The following is a 17,304-nucleotide window of genomic DNA, read 5'->3' as shown; positions in this document are numbered from 1 at the left end:
CATTAATATGCATGTGACACTAGAAGTAGCATCTATACACAAAATCTGTGTATCTGACCATCTGCTCCTCTTATGGTCATTTTGCAAATATTATTCGGAAGATAAGAATGGTGGTGGAATCTCTGCATTGATTTTGTAGGGATTGCATTGATAAATCTATGCGTCTTGGGTATGTTCCTACATATTCATGTTACACCAATTTCAGCTAAGTGAGTATGGACACAGAAATTCAATCACCTTGATTAAGGACTATCTATCAGTGAAGAGAACAATTTCTGATTAGCGACTCAAGAAGCAGCTCATATTCAAACATATAGAATAATCCTTATGTTTCTTGGTCTATTAATAATTCAAGATTTAGTGAGTACTGATTGCACTATTATATTGCATACTCAGTTCGTAGACTGATATGCCATTTTTAGCATTGCGAGTGGGTTAACATGATAATCACACGATAAATAATAAAAGCCTATTTTATTTTATTGATTCTGTTTTCATTTTGCTCGCAGCAGTAACAAAATTAACTTCCATAGTCTACCGGTGATACCTCAACAAGCTTGCTGCTACCTCGGTGAGCTCTTCCCTTTTCCTTTCTTTTGGTTCATTTTTTTTGTTCAAGTACTCTGTGTAACTTGGTATTATACATCTCGGTTAAGCTTTGCAGTAGTTCATAGCTCTGAATTGCTTCAAAAATGATTGGTATACATCTTTTATGTGAAACATATATTTCTCAGTTTGGACTATGAATCATGTGTTGTTTGATATATGTCTGAAATCTACCCGTAGCGTTAGCACGGGAAGATTACTTGTCCTCCATCCTCCAATATCCTCCAATCCAATATTCTAAAGCACCGATGGGAATTTTGATCTATCCACCCCGGATTCTGCCCCCACTGAGGAGCTACAACCTTGTGAACCCAGATACCTGTACCCAGAAAATGCTACCATATCTCTACCTACAATTCCTGGCCAATTCCGAGACCTCTCATTGGGCCACGTCAGCACGCGACATCCCGGCCATCCATCATCCGGCAACGAACGGCCCATGGACGCCGGCCGTCGAAGGAGGAAGGGGTCGCGTGCTGCCACCCGCCGGCCGGCCGCCGCCCCAATGACCTCGCGCGGCCGAGGCTCCCCCCGACCGGCTCCTCACGGCGGACGGCGAGGGCAGTGAGCAAAACACGCGCTGCCGCCTCCGGGCCAGGCCATGGAGGGAAGGGGGAGAAGCCGTGCCGCCGGCGCACCACAGAGGGACGAAACAGGGGCCGGCCCGCCGCCTCACCATGAAGAGTAGGGGGAGGTAGGCCGGCCGTCGTCCGTTGCGCGGCCAAGGGCCGCGCACCTGCGCAGCCGGCAACCATAGAAGCTCCGCCCGAAGCTCCGGCAGGGCGTCGATCCCCTCCCTCCAGTCACTTCCCCGCCCGACTCAAGGCCCAGGGGAGCCCAGCCGCGCCTCCCTCGACCTCCCCAGCCCTCCGTCCTCTCCCACGCCGCCGCGGAGGAGGACGAGCCGCAGGAGGAGCCGCAGCGGACGAGGAGCTGCCGAATCGAGTATCCTGCTGCACAGCCATATCGCCGCGCCGTGCCGCGCTACTCGCCGGTCCGCGGAAGAGAGCGAAAGTAGAGGAGCCGCCGCAGAAGAACCGCCGCATTGACCTGCCCGTCAGGCAGCCGCGCTGAGCCGCTAGGCTCCCTCAGCGGCGCGGGCCGGCCTCGCGCCTCCACCTGCCGTAGCCTAGGTCGTGGTCTTCCGCCTCCCACAGCTGCTGCGCCTGGGCCGCGCCTCGTGCTCCACTTGGTCATCGGCCGCGCCCAGGCCTAGCCGCACGGCCGCTGGGCCACCAGACCGTGCCGCCGCTGGCCGATCCTTGGCGCAGCGCCGCGCGCCAGCTGCCCACGTAGCCTGGCCGGCCGCCAGCCGCGGCGGCAGTGGAGGCGACGGCCAAAGGGAAGAAGCATGCCCGCGCAACGCTCTTGGCTGCCATAGGTGCCGGCGCCATGCCATGAATTGCCTCCGTTCGGCAACCAGCTCCAGCTCCAGCCCAACAGTATTTTCCTCTCACACCACTCCAGCCACCAGCTCCAGCTCCAGCCAGCTCAACAGTATTTTTCTCTCACACCATTCTAGCTCCAGCCTCCAGCTGCAGGCTGTCAAACGCCTCACGAAGATAAACCCGGACACCTCACGAGAAGTATCTGGACCACAAGCGCACACCACATCGTACGCTTCGTGTCAACAGACAACATCTGCTGCCTGCCACTATCGGAGCCACCTCCCCACAAGCCTCTTTGGCTGCTGCTGGGACCAGAGTCCACCGGCCACCGCCGCCCACCGGTCAGCGTAGCGAATGCCAGGGCGACATAGCACAGCAGCAGAGCAGCATTGGATTCCTCTTCCATTAACGGCGTCGATGGGTCTCCACAGGAAACAAACGGATCTCTAACCGCGGCAAGGCATCCGAGGGAAAGAGAGAAAGAGGAGAGAAGTGTGAGATATTTACATGATATTAGTTTGATATCCATGATTTCGAATTATCTTTAGGTTCGCGGTATGAAACAAATTCCAAGCGAATTTATTTTTGAAGAAACAAACCTTCATACCTTACACAACTAACCCGCCACAATGTGAAACTTCTAAAAAAACATATATCATTTCTAATAATCACGCTACTTACATGAGTAAAATACCATAGCAACACAAGATCCTACTCTGCTAAAAATAAAATATCATACAACCATTCTTCTATAATTTCTCATGCTACCTCCACAAATAATAATATGCCATATTTTAATATAACTCTTACTTCTTTGAAGAAAATACCATCACGTCTACTTTCAATCTCATGATTGAAAGTCCATCTCTCCTCATTTCGCAATTACATTAAGTTTCCGGCTAATTATACTCCTCCCTCTCGAATACGGTTCTATTTCGATATCCAAAATAATATATTATTTAAACAATAGCATCATGATACCAGATTGCCTAAAATATATACTAAGTCAACAAAGGGTTGTGGACCATGACAACTACCCGAACATAACGAATCGACACATTTACCTTACCTGTGTAGATTAAAAAAATTGTACATTTACCTACATATATTAATTGCTACCAGTACGAACTAAAATCTGATTTAACTACAGTACTACGAAACAAAATACACACATGTACTATGAAACACATCTCATCAACAACTCAAATGGCCACACGCCGCAACGCCGCAACTCAGTGGCACTGCGCCGCCGCGGCCGCTATGGCCGGGCCGAGCTGCACGCTGCTGGCCGCCTGTGGCAAGCCAGCAGCTGCGCAGGGCCCCCACGCGGGTTCCCCTCATCGCGTTGGTTGCTCCCGTGCCAACCCCATAGCCGGAATTGAGCTCCCTGAGTGCCTCGCTTGCTCCAATTCGCGACCAGGGACCCCACGCAACAACAGGGACAAATCTAGGGGGCTAACTCCACAACCATAGACTCATATAAATAGTGCTGCGTAGGGTCTTTTTGAAAAACTGGCTGAAACTTTGAAAATGCATAGTAAATTGTAGAAAAATGTTAAAAATACAAAATCAGTTTTGTTAGCTGCATCTTTTTATACTCTATATGATAGACCATGAAATGTGTTGTTTGATAACTTTTTCTGCGCAGTTTTAATTATGCTAGATAAATTCTTTTGTAGCTTGTTAAATGCATAAATGGAGTTAGGAGCATGCTATAATTATAAAACCAATTGAGTTAGCTTTGTTTTGACATGCAGTACCTAAGAAAAATATTAAACCTCCTGTGTAATTAATGTTTCTTTAATGTATTGAATTAATCATAAGTAATGCTTGTTTAAGCTTGTTTATTTAATCTCTGCAGTTCTGGAAGTCCAAAAATTACGAAATTTGTGTAGTAGCCCCATATTTGCATGTGTACTTCACTGTAAAATTCCCAAGCCCATAAGTTGTATGCATGTTTGTAGATCTTTAATTGTTCAACTTGTCTTACTAAGGCCAAAATAAATACTTTCTGGTATCAAAAAATGTTGGAGGAATTTTGTTACATGCTTTATCAATATTTTATTATGTTGGTAAAATTTGGTTACCGGTTTATGCCCGAAGTTATGATTTTGCTTTTATTTAGTTGCTAGCCATAGTATAGCCTTCCTGTTATAAGTTTTGCTAGACAACTTTTTCTGCAGGTCTCTTTTTACTAACTCATGGTGATCTTGTATAAGTTAGGTTACTTCTTCTAAGATCAGAATGTGAGTTACTTTCATATCGCTTGTTGTTACCTGGACAACGTCCTCAAGAGTTGCAGCTGAGTACCACTTGCGGAACTACTTTAGCAACTAATGTACACAGACATCTAGATAAATCCAATTTTATTTTTTTGCTATCTAAAGCTTACTGCAGTTCCAGCAATGGTAACACCATGCTTTTCGAGCAATCGCAAACACCAATCTTTTGCCCAGTACATCTGAAAAAACAATCTTTTGGCCCCTATGTAAAGTCAGGATCTTTATAAAACCATGTAACATTTACAATTCTGGTGCTTCAATGCAAGTACGGTGCTCGCTGATCAGTACATTTGTTTCTTATAAATTCAAAACCACAGAATATTTATAAATATGTGGCAAAACCAAAGGTAGACAATGGCTTCAGCGCGGCAATGCTGCGTGTTGTTTCTAGTCAAACTCGATGGCACATATAAGCCACTACGAGCCTCCAACTCAATCCGACGGCTACGGGACGAAAGGCTTCAACGCGTTGAAGCCCGCGCATGCCCGCTACGGCTGCCGCCAAGCCGCTGGGGTTCGAATCCAGATGCGGGCGAACAAAAAAATCCCACCCCACTCGCTGCCTCCTCTCCGTGCCTCAGCTCACACATCCACCGTCGCCGCCTCCCCTCCGCGCCTCCCCTCTGCAGCGGCGGGCACTGCCGACTACCAGATGGGTGCAGGCAGCATCAGAGGGGCCGCTGCTGGGAGTCGCGAGGCCGCGGTGGGGCGAGACAGAGGCGCGGTGCGTGGGGTGCCGCTATCGTTGCCTTGTGACGAGGGGCCATGGTGAGGTTGCGGAAGTCGCAGCGGGCGCGACCACCGTCGCTAATCCAGGCGGTACTGCCGTCGCGGCGGCCAGGGCCACCGTCACCGCCGCCGCTTCTCCTCCCAACGCGGCGACCTCCGCAGTCGGAGCAGCCTGCCTCCCGCCGCCGCCCATGCCTCACTCTGGCCACCGGATCACCACGCGCCGGCGGGACGCGCAGCGGCGGGACCCGATGCGCCAAACCCTAGAGGTCGTGGTTGCGGCCTTGGCTCGGGCGGGTTCCGCGGTCGGAGGGGAGGTGGAGGCAGAGCTCAATTTGGAGGCTGCGGAGATCGATTCGTTAGTGGCAGAGGTCGATTTGGTGGTAGCTGAGGTCGATCCGGCAGCGGCCTCGAAACTGGCCGAATCCCGCCACCGCGCAGCCGGCCGAGGCAAGGCCCTACGCTGGCGGCGAAAGTGGGGCACCCTGCCCCAAAGAGCGCCGCTGGCGAATGCCGAGGCGACATCAAGGCCCAAGGCAGCGGAGTGGGGAGGACCAGATGTGGCGTATGCACGGCATAGGCAGCGGCCGCGGCGGCATTCACTAGGTATCGTGCTGTTGCTCATGTTTTCCTTAGATTCAATCAATCTATTTTCAGTTTTCAGTCTCAATTTGTGAAATTTCTTGCCGGATCGAGTGTTTGGAGGTGCAACAATAGCTTGAAAGGGGGCAGGCAGCAACACTTGGGGGGTCGATTCCGCCGGCCGCCGGCAACAAAGCCAAGCAAGGTTGATGTTGACGACCAAAATTGGCAGACCGGTCTGACCGGTGTCCATAGGCGGTCTGACCGATTGGGGTTTTCCTGTAGCCGGTCTGATACGACTGACCGGTCTGACCGGTAGGTCTAACCGGTCTGACCGGTCCAAGCAGAGTCCGAGTACAACTAGAGTTTTTCATAGATTTAGATTTTGTAATAGGATTTCTTGTGGGGCAAGTCCATCCACCCTATAAATATAAAGGGCCACGGCCGATTGAGGGATCCAATCGATCAAAATAGAAAACAAATCTACTATTTCATTACCTTTACTTTTTTCTCGTTATCCTACTTTTCCAACCTCGACATGCTGTTCTTCTCTCGTCTCCATGGCGTTTGAGGATGCCCTAGCTGGCCTGCCGAGCCTAGGACAACCCTACGTGCGCTTGCCCCGACGGGGTCCCTCCCGGGTGAGCGTTCGTTGGATCGTCGCCGTTCTGCACGGCGACCGGTCTGACCGCTCCAAGCAGGAGGCGCTGCAAGGAGCCCCTCCTTGCACCGCGCGATCTAGCGCGTTCGGGTGTTGACCAGAAAAGGCGTCAACACAAATTGGCGACTCCGCTGGGGAAGAAAATCAGGTTATCATGGCCGATTTTTCAAACCCTAGCAATATGACGATGCATGATAAGCTACTTGAGGAGTATAAGTGAGAACACAACGGGGCACTCAAAAGGTTATTCTTGTCCCGCTGCCATACAACAGAGCAAGGAGTCCAGAGGATACATGAGTGGCAAATACCATCCAACATTGAAATATTGATGGAGATGCGTTCCTCAGGTAATTTATCTGATGTTGTATTTGGTATTGTCAAAGATTTGATTGATAAAAAAATAGTTCAATTCAAGCTCCTGTTGTTCAAAAGTCGGTTATTGAAAAGCCGGCTAATAATCATTGCAAAAGTGTGCCTGATGTTGCTGGTCAAGATGCAATTCGGCCGTCTCAAGCCAAAATTGTCGAACCAAATTCCCCTAACAAGTACACAGAAACTAATTCTAGTATTTATACGCTCGGGGGGCAACAAAACAAAGGCAAAGGCGCCGGTTGTACCGCAACTGGTCTGACCGGTTCTCCAACCGGTCTAACCTCCTCTCCCAGGGTTTCGCAAAATAAATCAAAGCCAAAGATGGTGAAGCCCAAGAAACCCGAGATTGGTGTTTGAAAAACTGTTGAATCCAAAAGCCGTCATAAGCATGAAAAAGGAAAGCCGAAGACCAATAAGAAGCTTCCGGTTAAATCCTCAAAACAAAAGGATATGAAACATGCTAGTCGGGCTAAAAATTTCAAGCAACCAAAATCTGTTCCAAAACAGAAATTCTATAATCAGAATCGGCAATGGAATTATGCTCCTATGTCAATGCCGTTTCCATCATATGGATCCTCTATGTATATGTCACAGGGTGCTTATTTCAATATGCCTTATTCTTGTACACCGTGGTTTCATAATTCATATATGTCATCTCTTCCTACATGTTTGCACCCAAATTATATTACTTATAGGGAGCCGGCAATTAGTGAGCCATCACCTACAAAAAGTGGCCGTTTTGATTCTAAAAATCGGCCTGTGCAGAAAAGAAAATACAAAGTGATGAAGCAAGTCTATCGTGTCAAAAAAGATGGACGATTGAATAAAAATTCAGATTTGACACAAGATAAAGAAAAGCCGACCGTTGAAGAAATATCGGCTAGTTCTGTTGATAAAATTGTCCCTGATATTGAACATGTTTCAAACGATATGGCTGAACAACAATCAAGTTCGGCTGGGGGGCAAGATAAGAAAGAAAAGACCGACGACAAGCCAACCGGTTTAACCGGTACTCAGACCGGTCTGACCGGTGCGTCCAGTGAATCTGAGAGTTCCTCCAAAAGCAAGATGAGGCCGAGTTTTAAGGAACTCTTGGCCAAATATGAGAAGCAAGGAGCTACTCAGAAGAAGAAGAAACAGATGGGACGGCCAAGCAAAGCTAAGGATGAGACATTATCAAGATTTTGCGAGCAATTGGATCATCATTCGTCTCAAGGTAACTGTGCTGCTATGTCATACTCAGGACCAGTTGTTCCATGGTTTTGGTCGTATCCTTCTTGTTATACATCTTTGGATTATAGTAGGATATATATACAACCATATTATAGTCAATATCCTTTTATGTATCCAAGTTGTATCTCTCAAAGACCGATTAGCAATAATCTGGTCAAAAAGGATCTTAATTGCAGCAAGGAGGGTGAGAAGGACGTGAAGGGAAATTCAAAGTACTTACAGCCGAGGTGGTGTCCCTCAGGCTTATCTCACACCCAAAAAAGGAGGCTACAACGTTTGCGCAAGCAAGAATCAATGGAGCATCAAGTGGACGTCGAGCCAACAAAGCCAGTAATCATGAAAAAAATTTGGAGACCGAAGCAAATTGTTTCATCATCAACTTGAAGTAAAGCAAGACATGCCCGGTAATTTTTTTCTCGCCCTTAGCCCAAAAAATGGCCGATGTATTATTGATCATCGCCCTTAGACAATTTTGGTACAGAGGAGTGTTCTTGGGCATGCAAGCTGTGCCAAAGAACAGGGGGCATATGTTGATGACCAAAATTGGCAGACCGGTCTGACCGGTGTCCGTAGGCGGTCTGACCGGTTGGGGTTTTCCTGTATCCGGTCTGATACGACCGACCGGTCCAAGCAGAGTCCGAGTAAAACTAGAGTTTTTCATAGATTTAGATCTTGTAATAGAATTTCTTGTGGGGCAAGTCCACCCACCCTATAAATATAAAGGGCCACGGCCGATTGAGGGATCCAATCGATCAAAATACAAAACAAATCTACTATTTCATTACCTTTACTTTTCTTTCTCATTATCCTACTTTTCCAACCTCGACATGCTGTTCTTCTCTCGTCTCCATGGCGTTTGAGGACGCCCTAGCTGGCCTGCTGAGCCTAGGGCAACCCTACGCGCGCTTGCCCCGACGGGCTCCCTCCCGGGTGAGCATTCGTCGGATCGTCGCCATTCTGCACGGCGACCGGTCTGACCGGTCCCTCTGACCGGTCTGACCGCTCCACGCAGGAGGCGCTGCAAGGAGCCCCTCCTCGCACCGCGCGATCTAGCGCGTTCGTGTGTTGACCAGAAAAGGCGTCAACAGTTGCCAGCTCGACTCACTCGAGCTTTAGATATTGCATCTGTAACCATCTACAATTTTCACTGCAAATATCACACTGCTATATTTGACAAGTAAAAATGTTGTTTCTCTTGGTGGAGCAAAAAGAGAATTGATTAGAAGCCTTTGTTTCTACCTGACACTATCAATCAAAATACAAGTAATTTGTCATCACTACTTAGATGGCCGGCTGCTCCAACTGGTAGATTGTGACTCCATATAAATATTGTGCATTTACCACTTCATGATGGAAATGCCAGCAGTCGAGCACGTGTTGTGTTTTTGAAGTCAAAAATGATTTTACTTAGAAATATGAGAGGTGAGGAGCTTGAGGAGGGATTGCTGAGGAACTGTACCAAATTGAACGGGAACTTGAAGCATGATTGCATAGAGTGCTTACTGCAAAGGTACGGTTACTACTCATGGTGCTCTTATAAATAGAAATATTTCGTTTGCATCCAGCATTTAAGTTCTGGGCATTTTTTTTCTAGATGAAAGCTTCATGGGAAGTTAAAATTGGTTTATTGTTGGTGCGTGACAGAGACTATTGATGCTTTTACAATTAAGTGCCTCCAATTCAAACCCTACGTGAGGGCCGGCGGATCCAGCGTCGGCGCCGGCGCCGCCTCTTGTTGTTTCCATGTATCCATTTTCTTGTTGTTTCCATTATGTCTTTACTGCTTAAAAAATCAATAACTCGTGATGCAACATATGCGTTGTGGAACAATTGAACCCGTAGCTATACATTCTCTGAAAACTTCATGTGTTCTTCACCTAGCAGGAAATTGGGCATGCGCTGACTAAATGGTCATGTGTTTGTCTATGTGAAATTCTTTTTTTCCGTCTCTCTACCAGTTGTTAATTGGACATTGTCATATTTATCTTTAAATACATCTTTTCTATATACTGCTTGAGGTCAAATATTTAGAATAATAGCGGCAATCACCCACTATATACTTTAATTTGTCTTCCATTTTCTGGTTCCATTACCTCATTTCACAATGTAAAAAAGATCTATAGTGACGTGCACAAAAGTGACATGTTGTTGTACGTCATCTTTGTTATCTGAGTGACGCGCGAAGATGATGCACGTCACCTTTTACCTCTTGGTGGCCTCTCTAAAATATTGCCCGTCACCTTTGTTATGACATAGGTGACGTGCAACATCAAAGCACGTCACCTTTGTTATAGGTGACGGGCCACATTTATGGTCCGTCACCTATAAGTTTGATATAGGTGACGGGCAACATTAAATCATGCCACTTATAAGGTTAGTATAGGTGACGGATTTTGATAAGTAAAAGGTGTCGGACAATATCAAAGTGCGTCACCTTTGTGATGACATTGGTGACATGCAACATCAAGGCGCGTTACCTTTGTGACTTTTATTAATATTTGAACATGTGATTTTTGAAAAATTTAAATTGTCTCAAATAAAAAATTGGTCTATACAAAAGTTGTAGGCCTCAACCAGATCTACAACTTTGTAGTTCAAAATTTTTTCAGTTGAGGTTCTTTTGGCACCCAAATATATGGTTTAAATTTTGAATTTTAAATTTTCAAAATTTTCAAATGACCTCAGATGGGAAAAAAAAGTATATACGAAAGTTGTAGCTCGCCACCAGATCTACAACTTTGTAGTGGAAAAGTTTTTCATTTGAGATCGTTATAGCTGTGAAACAGGTTATATAAGACATTAGAAAGTGATGATAAAAGGAAAATATCTCATTGTTGGTCACATGTGATCATGTAGCCTAGTGGTAGGGAAGGGTATGCACGAGACTGAGGTTGTGGGTTTGAATCCTGATAACGCTCGAAAAAATCGCACGCGCGCATATTCGTGCAAAAAAATATTTAGCACGCAAAAGAATAATGACTGTCACCTGTGTCAACACATAGGTCACGGACTAAGAATACCATAAGTGACGGCTCATACTGATGCCCTTCATCTTTTACGTACATAGCTGACGGGTTTTTGCCCGTCACTTTTCTGTTCTAATCAGTGACGATGTATAAGTGACGGGCGCGATGCTCGTCACCTTTAGGAGATGACACTCATCACTATAAGCTTTTTCTTACATAATGTTTTGTCCCTATTTTGTTTGTAGGTACAGGGCCTATATGATTGGTGGTAGGTACCAGGGTAGCGAAATTTCTTCTTTTTCTAGCTGTGATGCAAAGCCAAGCAATACTGTGTGTGGGTGGTCACCTGCACCATCCCATACCTCAACCTGCCACAAGAAGTGGGACTACATGAAGATCTTCGCCTGCATCAACTTCGCTGACTTCGTGCTGCCATAGAGGATCACTTCGGCGGGCTGGAGCCCCTTGAGCCGGAGATCACGTCGCCGTTGAGCTCGAGGTCCAAGTATGTGGATTTTCCTCCTCCCTTGCGCCTCTTAACTTGTTCGCTCCCGTTTTGATGGTTTTCGTCTGCAGGCACGAATTCGAAAGGTGGAGATGAGTGTGATTTATGATGGATCTTGCGTTGTTTTTTGTACTTCTGAAATGCATCCGTAGCGTTAGCACGGGCATCCTTACTATGTACACTAGAAACTGAAATTGATTTCTTCTTACCAATTTTATAACAATGGTTTTCCCTGTACTGCATGAAGCAAGTCCATGGCAAAGCCTTGACTAGCGCTATGGATACTTTAGCAATATAAAACTTGGGTTTTTGCTGGCTTGCAGTGATGCTTGAAAAAAAAAGTCTCGAAGTGAGTGTATACGCATCGACTTTACAGAGCTGCAGTGTATAGATTAATTAGTCATCGAAGCTATCAAATATGCTTGGAACTCACGTCAAATAAAATAGCAATGCTTTTAGTTTCTCTCTCGCCAGACTCGAGACAAGCTATGAGCGGCAGTTAGCGAGGAGAGCTGATAAGGACAATGAAATAATTTTTAATGGAATTGACACCTGCGCAAGTTCTTGTCCCACTCCATATTTTCTTGGCATCGCATGAAATAAGCATCGTCTTTCACAGTGTGTAGAATAATGCACCCAATACTCTTTCTTCCTTTTTAGCATCCCTCAAGCCTCACATTATGGAGGTTCTTAGACTAACTATTTTTCATTTGAGACTGTAATTAAAAGAAAGAAATTCTAATAATATAGGTAATTCACGCGGATGTCTGAAAGAACTGCGTGACTATCTGCTCGTATACTTCAAGTTGGGCCAAATATTACTACCTACTGCATACTAAATCTTGAGCCCCCCGAATCCATGGGCACCCCCCCCCCCCTCTAAGCCGGGCCTGGATACCACTGGACCATGCCTTCCTGCTTTGGATTTCTGTGTTCTTTACTTAAATCTTCTTTAAATTCTTCTGTTTCAGGTACCTCATTTTTGCATGCCTGTGCAACCAATTGCCCAAATATTATGTGTGTAATACAGCTCTTTGAAATGTAAAGTAGACTGTTTTAGCTTGCCAGTTTGCAATCTTTCCTTTGTAGTCTATATATTTCAATTGAATTGTTCCAAATTACTTTTTTTGAGGGGAATTTGTTGATTTTTATACTAGATCTGCAACCAATTGAATTGTTCCAATCCCGCACAGACATTGTAATACTAGATCGGTTGATTTTTATGAGGTGCAGGTCATGGCGGAGGAGGAAGGGAAGGTGCTTGCGCGCAATACGCGACGAGGAGAAGCTGTGGAGCTGGGCCCTGATGCCAGCGAGGCTGCTGGCGGTGGGCTGTCCGCCATACCTATCGCTGTGTCGTGGCCATGGCCGGGAAGAAGAGTTGGATGGCCCACCTGTTTGGGAGAGAAAGAGAGAGGACAATATAGAAGGATAAAAGCTAATGTGTGAACTGGCGCCACGTCGTATGGGTGATGTGGACCAAAACTGGGTGGTATCCGAGGGGGCTAATCTGCACGGTTTAAATAGTTAGTTTGTGCAGGATGTCCGGTTTTGTAGTTCCGATCGTGGTAGTTCAATCCTGATCGTGGTAGTTCAGTGTTGAAAAACGAACTTTAACCTTACTATAATAACTATGTTACATATCTTTTGTGTGAAATATATATTTTTTATTTTAGATTATGGATCATGTGTTGTTTTTTATGTTTCAAATTTATTCGTGGCGTTAGCACAGTCATGCTTACTAGTATATAGGAGTTCCTCAATAGGACTGCTAAATAGGCTTCCACTTTTAATCCATACAAGTAAAGAGGAACCCAAGAAACTGATCAGATCGGAAGGACGAAAAACAATGACTTGTATATAATATTTAATGCATGGGGGTAAATGATATTGTAATTAATGTGCTCTATGATATACCGCTAGTATTTTTTTTGGGAAAAACAGTGACTATAGTCGAATATCAAATGCATCCATGAGGGACCTTGATGCGATGCACACAAACAAAAAAAATGGGTCTCTTTTACATGATTTACTTGCATGATATGCAGTCAAAGTGTTGTGTGAGTGTAGCTTGGCTGAACTTTGTTTTTGAACTGAATACATACATTTTGTCGGTACAAGTATATAGGCGGCGATGCCGCCAGCCTCAATAATGATTATACCGTTGAATGCGAGTTAGATATGATCTGAACTAGGTAGACCTTAGCTAGTAATTATACTAACTCAAAACTAGCAAACAGAACAACCTAATAAAACCTTAGAAAAGAGAAAGTTCACGGCAAGAGCAACTAGCTAGCTAAGTATACGTGCTCGCAGCGTTGAAGTGCAAGACATGATTGCCACGTTCGCTAGCTGCTTCTGTGTCACCGGAAATTGAACATAGGTCTCAATAATGATCGTCCCTCGTGCATGAACCTCCGACTGAACATGCTGAATTGCTGATTATAGTCTATAACTGGCATGAATAAACGAGTTTACTAACTAATCGCAGTTGGCCGCCGTTGCTAATGACTTCTCTCTCTCATCTCATTGATAGGCACTAACGCACTATATATACCAGCCTAGTTTCCTGGGAGATCTCACACACACACACAGCACAGGGACTGGGGTCGATCTGGATATAGCTAGATCACCAGCAAAAAAGCTAGCCAAACCTTCGCATCTCCATTTCTGCGAGAAAATGAAGGTGTCCGCTGTTGTTCTGGTGCTGGGGGCCTTCCAGGCCGCCGCCGCCGCCATGGTGCAGGCGACGGCGCCGCGCACCCCGACGGTCGGCTACTACAACGACAAATGCAACGGCAGCGTTGAGGGTATCGTCAGAGATACCGTCAAGGCGGCCCTCAACGCCGACATTACCAAGGGTGCTGCACTTGTCAGGCTGTTCTTCCATGACTGCTTCGTCAGGGTAAGCAAAGAAAACAATGCAAACACATGACCAGTTTTTCTTTGTTTCAAATTTATCTGCAACTAGCATATGAGATCATCTTCTATGGAGTCTCAGTAAAACAAAATGTCAACTGAATTTCCAAATATCCAAGTACTACTTCAGTTTGTTCATTTCATCAGTTACATAAAATTTCTGATTTTTTTCTCTGAGTTATCACCTAAACACAAACATTCATCTTCTTGAGTACACGTGTAGGGTTGCGATGGTTCTGTCCTTCTGGATCCGACGTACGCAAATCCCTATCCAGAAAAGACGTCTGGCGCCAACATCGGTCTCCGAGGCTTCGACGTGATCGACGCCATCAAGGCCAACCTGGAGAGCGCCTGCCCCAGCACCGTCTCCTGCGCCGACATCCTCGCGTTCGCGGCCCGCGACGCGTCGAGGTACCTCAGCAACGGCGGCATCGACTACGCCGTCCCGGCCGGCCGCCTGGACGGCGTCGTCTCGTCGGCCACGGACGCCGAGAACAACCTCCCGGGCTCCACGTTCGACGTCGCCAAGCTCATCAGCAACTTCGCCGCCAAGGGCTTCACCCCCGAGGAGCTGGTCATCCTCTCCGGCGCGCACTCCATCGGCCGCGCGCACTGCTCCTCCTTCCGCGACCGCCTCTCCGCGCCGTCCGGCGAGATCAACCCCTACTTCCGCGACAACGTCCTCGCCAAGGACTGCGGCGCCGGGCCGGCGGCGGACCCGACGGTGGAGAACAACATCCGCGACCAGAACGCGACGGCGCTGGGGAACCTGACGAGCTACGTCGTGCCGGCCAGCGGCGGCGCGTCCCTGGACAACAGCTACTACATCAACAACCTCAACAACCTGGTGCTGTTCCACTCCGACTGGGCGATCGTCGGCAGCAACGCGACGATGCGGCACGTCCACGAGTACGCCGACAACGGGACGCTGTGGAACCTCGACTTCGCCGACGCGCTGGTCAAGCTGAGCAAGCTGGCCATGCCGCCGGGGAGCACCGGGGAGATCAGGAAGACGTGCCGTGCCACTAACTACTGATCACCACGGCACCACCGACGGGGCTATGCTACATCTGCGGATGGCAAAAAAACGTTAATATTTGAATTAATTGCTGAAGAAACAACGTTACGTTCATGTATCTCTTGCAGGAGGTAGTTCATAGTTGGGTAATTTTTCTGCATTCAAGGTTGCATGATTTTTGTTTTGTTCATTCAGTTTTGCTGATAATTGGTGGTGTGTTTTGTAATTTGTACCTACATCTGTCGATTTTTTTTTAAAAAATATTTATTGTCAAGCCTTGATCTAGCCTCAACGGTTACCTCTAGTGTTACTGTTGATTATTTGTTTTACTTTAACAGTTGACTGAGCCGACCTCAGTTTATGTTGAAATCTGATTTGGGTTCCTCTCTTGTTTTAGTTTGAACTAGCAAGGAGGCAGATGCAAATAGCGCGGGTACCTAGCATCTTTTATGCTAACATTTGAGTTCTTACTTTCAAATAAATATTTTACTATATTTAATAATTAGAATTTAGTTTTGAATTTGAATCAAAACATTAATAAGAATTGGATGCGACCTCTCAAATCATGTATCTCAATATCTCTTTTATTTTCTTTGTTCTCCAAGCTCCAATTGCTACATCCTCGTACATTCAGCTCCCCTTGTCTCATAGTTGCAGCACTTTTTCCTCACCGAGAATCGTGCACCACCACCAACAATTTTGTTGTTACGCTTGAAAAAAAAGAACTCTCTTCTAGACACTTCACATTTGCAGTCTATATCTTCCCAAACACTCAATTGCATCCCTATTATTTATCATTTGTTCTCTAAATTTTTAGTTCTCGGACAACCATTGATCACAATTCTATGTAGGAAGACATCACCGTCTCACCACTTTTCATTATTATTAGTGGTAATCACCATACCTCAATGGCAATGACAGTGCAAACTAAGTTAGGGTGATAGTCGTCCCAACAACTGTGTTGGGATCATGTCGTGGTTATGATGTAGTGCTATCATTTGATTCTTATCTCCGTAACTGGTTATCATTGCATTTTCTAAGTCTAATGGCTCTCATCACTTTGTAGATCGAGGTCTGTTCTTAGTTGTTGCTGCTTTTCCTTCTATCTTTTGTGTATTTATTTTCTATTTGCTCCTATGAAGCTACACTTCTTGGTGAAGCGAACCAATCATTCATAGTTGACATCACCTTCTCAGAATAATATGACTAATCCTGCTTTTTTTCTCTCCCTTTATGTTGGTAATACTTTTTCCCTGTAAGTTTTTGTTATTAAGTTATGGTGATTTTATTCATGGTTGTCCTGATTCTCTCTAAATTGCACACTATCTTATTTTCTTTTAATTTAGAATTACTCCACGAAAAGCTAGATTGCTAGCAATCTAACTACAGTTAGAGTCACTTCTTTGCGGCATCACCATCCGCATTGGTGGTTGAGATATTAACATTATGATGAAGGGCGCATCTAGGATCAGCAAACGTTATGGTTTAGCTGCTACTTAGCTACCAATCCAAACCGAACTATTTGTAACATTTATTTGTCGGTAGCTTGATCAGAAGAAAAATCATGCATCTTTGCACTATTCTTCAAATTCACAATTTAGTAAATTGTAACACTCGTGTTTTGTTTCATATATTTTTTTTAGCTTGAGCTGTTTGATGTTGCACCCGCATGTGAAGGTCTTTAGCTTGCTACTTCCAGTCCAGATGTTGGGCATCGCTATCTGGTGAGTTCCTCTACCATAAAGGTGACATCTTTTATGTAGTTTGTTGTTTTCTGCGACACCAACAACTACTCATGAAGACTATACCTATGCAGTAAACTTGTTATAAAAGCAGCAAAATAAGATGCACCAGTAATGGTTGTGCCTAGAAGATGTGGAAGTGCTAATAGGGTGAGGTGGTTGCCCTATTCTTTGAGCACATTATTGTGAACATCAGAGTGGATGCATGTATATGACAGTTTGGTTACACCATTGTCATATCTCTATTTTGTGCTACTTTGCTGAATCATCGGTATGCCATATCCTAGATCCATGTTAGCTG

The 17,304-nt window shown here is 45.7% G+C and overlaps 1 protein-coding gene across 1 annotated transcript; it reads left to right on the top strand.

Moving 5' to 3' along the window:
* The first annotated feature begins 11,003 nt into the window (after window positions 1–11,003).
* On the top strand, window positions 11,004–15,535 carry LOC120706644 (peroxidase 2-like). The gene is made up of 3 exons (XM_039991329.1): window positions 11,004–11,324; window positions 12,558–14,229; window positions 14,467–15,535. Exons 2-3 carry the CDS (start codon window positions 14,005–14,007, stop codon window positions 15,277–15,279), a joined length of 1,038 nt encoding a protein of 345 aa, XP_039847263.1. The 5' UTR covers window positions 11,004–11,324; window positions 12,558–14,004; the 3' UTR covers window positions 15,280–15,535.
* Window positions 15,536–17,304: the final 1,769 nt, after the last annotated feature.

Source organism: Panicum virgatum, chromosome 5K (genome assembly GCF_016808335.1).
Source record: "Panicum virgatum strain AP13 chromosome 5K, P.virgatum_v5, whole genome shotgun sequence".
NCBI lineage: Eukaryota > Viridiplantae > Streptophyta > Magnoliopsida > Poales > Poaceae > Panicum > Panicum virgatum.
Note: the sequence above shows the minus strand (reverse complement) of the source record. Positions and strands in the feature narration are given on the sequence as shown.

What these genes read in the sequence shown, in the direction of transcription:
- LOC120706644 (XM_039991329.1), top strand. Translation starts at nt 14,005, where the DNA reads ATGAAGGTGTCCGCTGTTGTTCTGGTGCTGGGGGCCTTCCAGGCCGCC. An exon ending in TCCATGACTGCTTCGTCAGG is followed by an intron (nt 14,230 to 14,466) that starts GTAAGCAAAGAA and finishes GTACACGTGTAG; the next exon opens with GGTTGCGATGGTTCTGTCCT.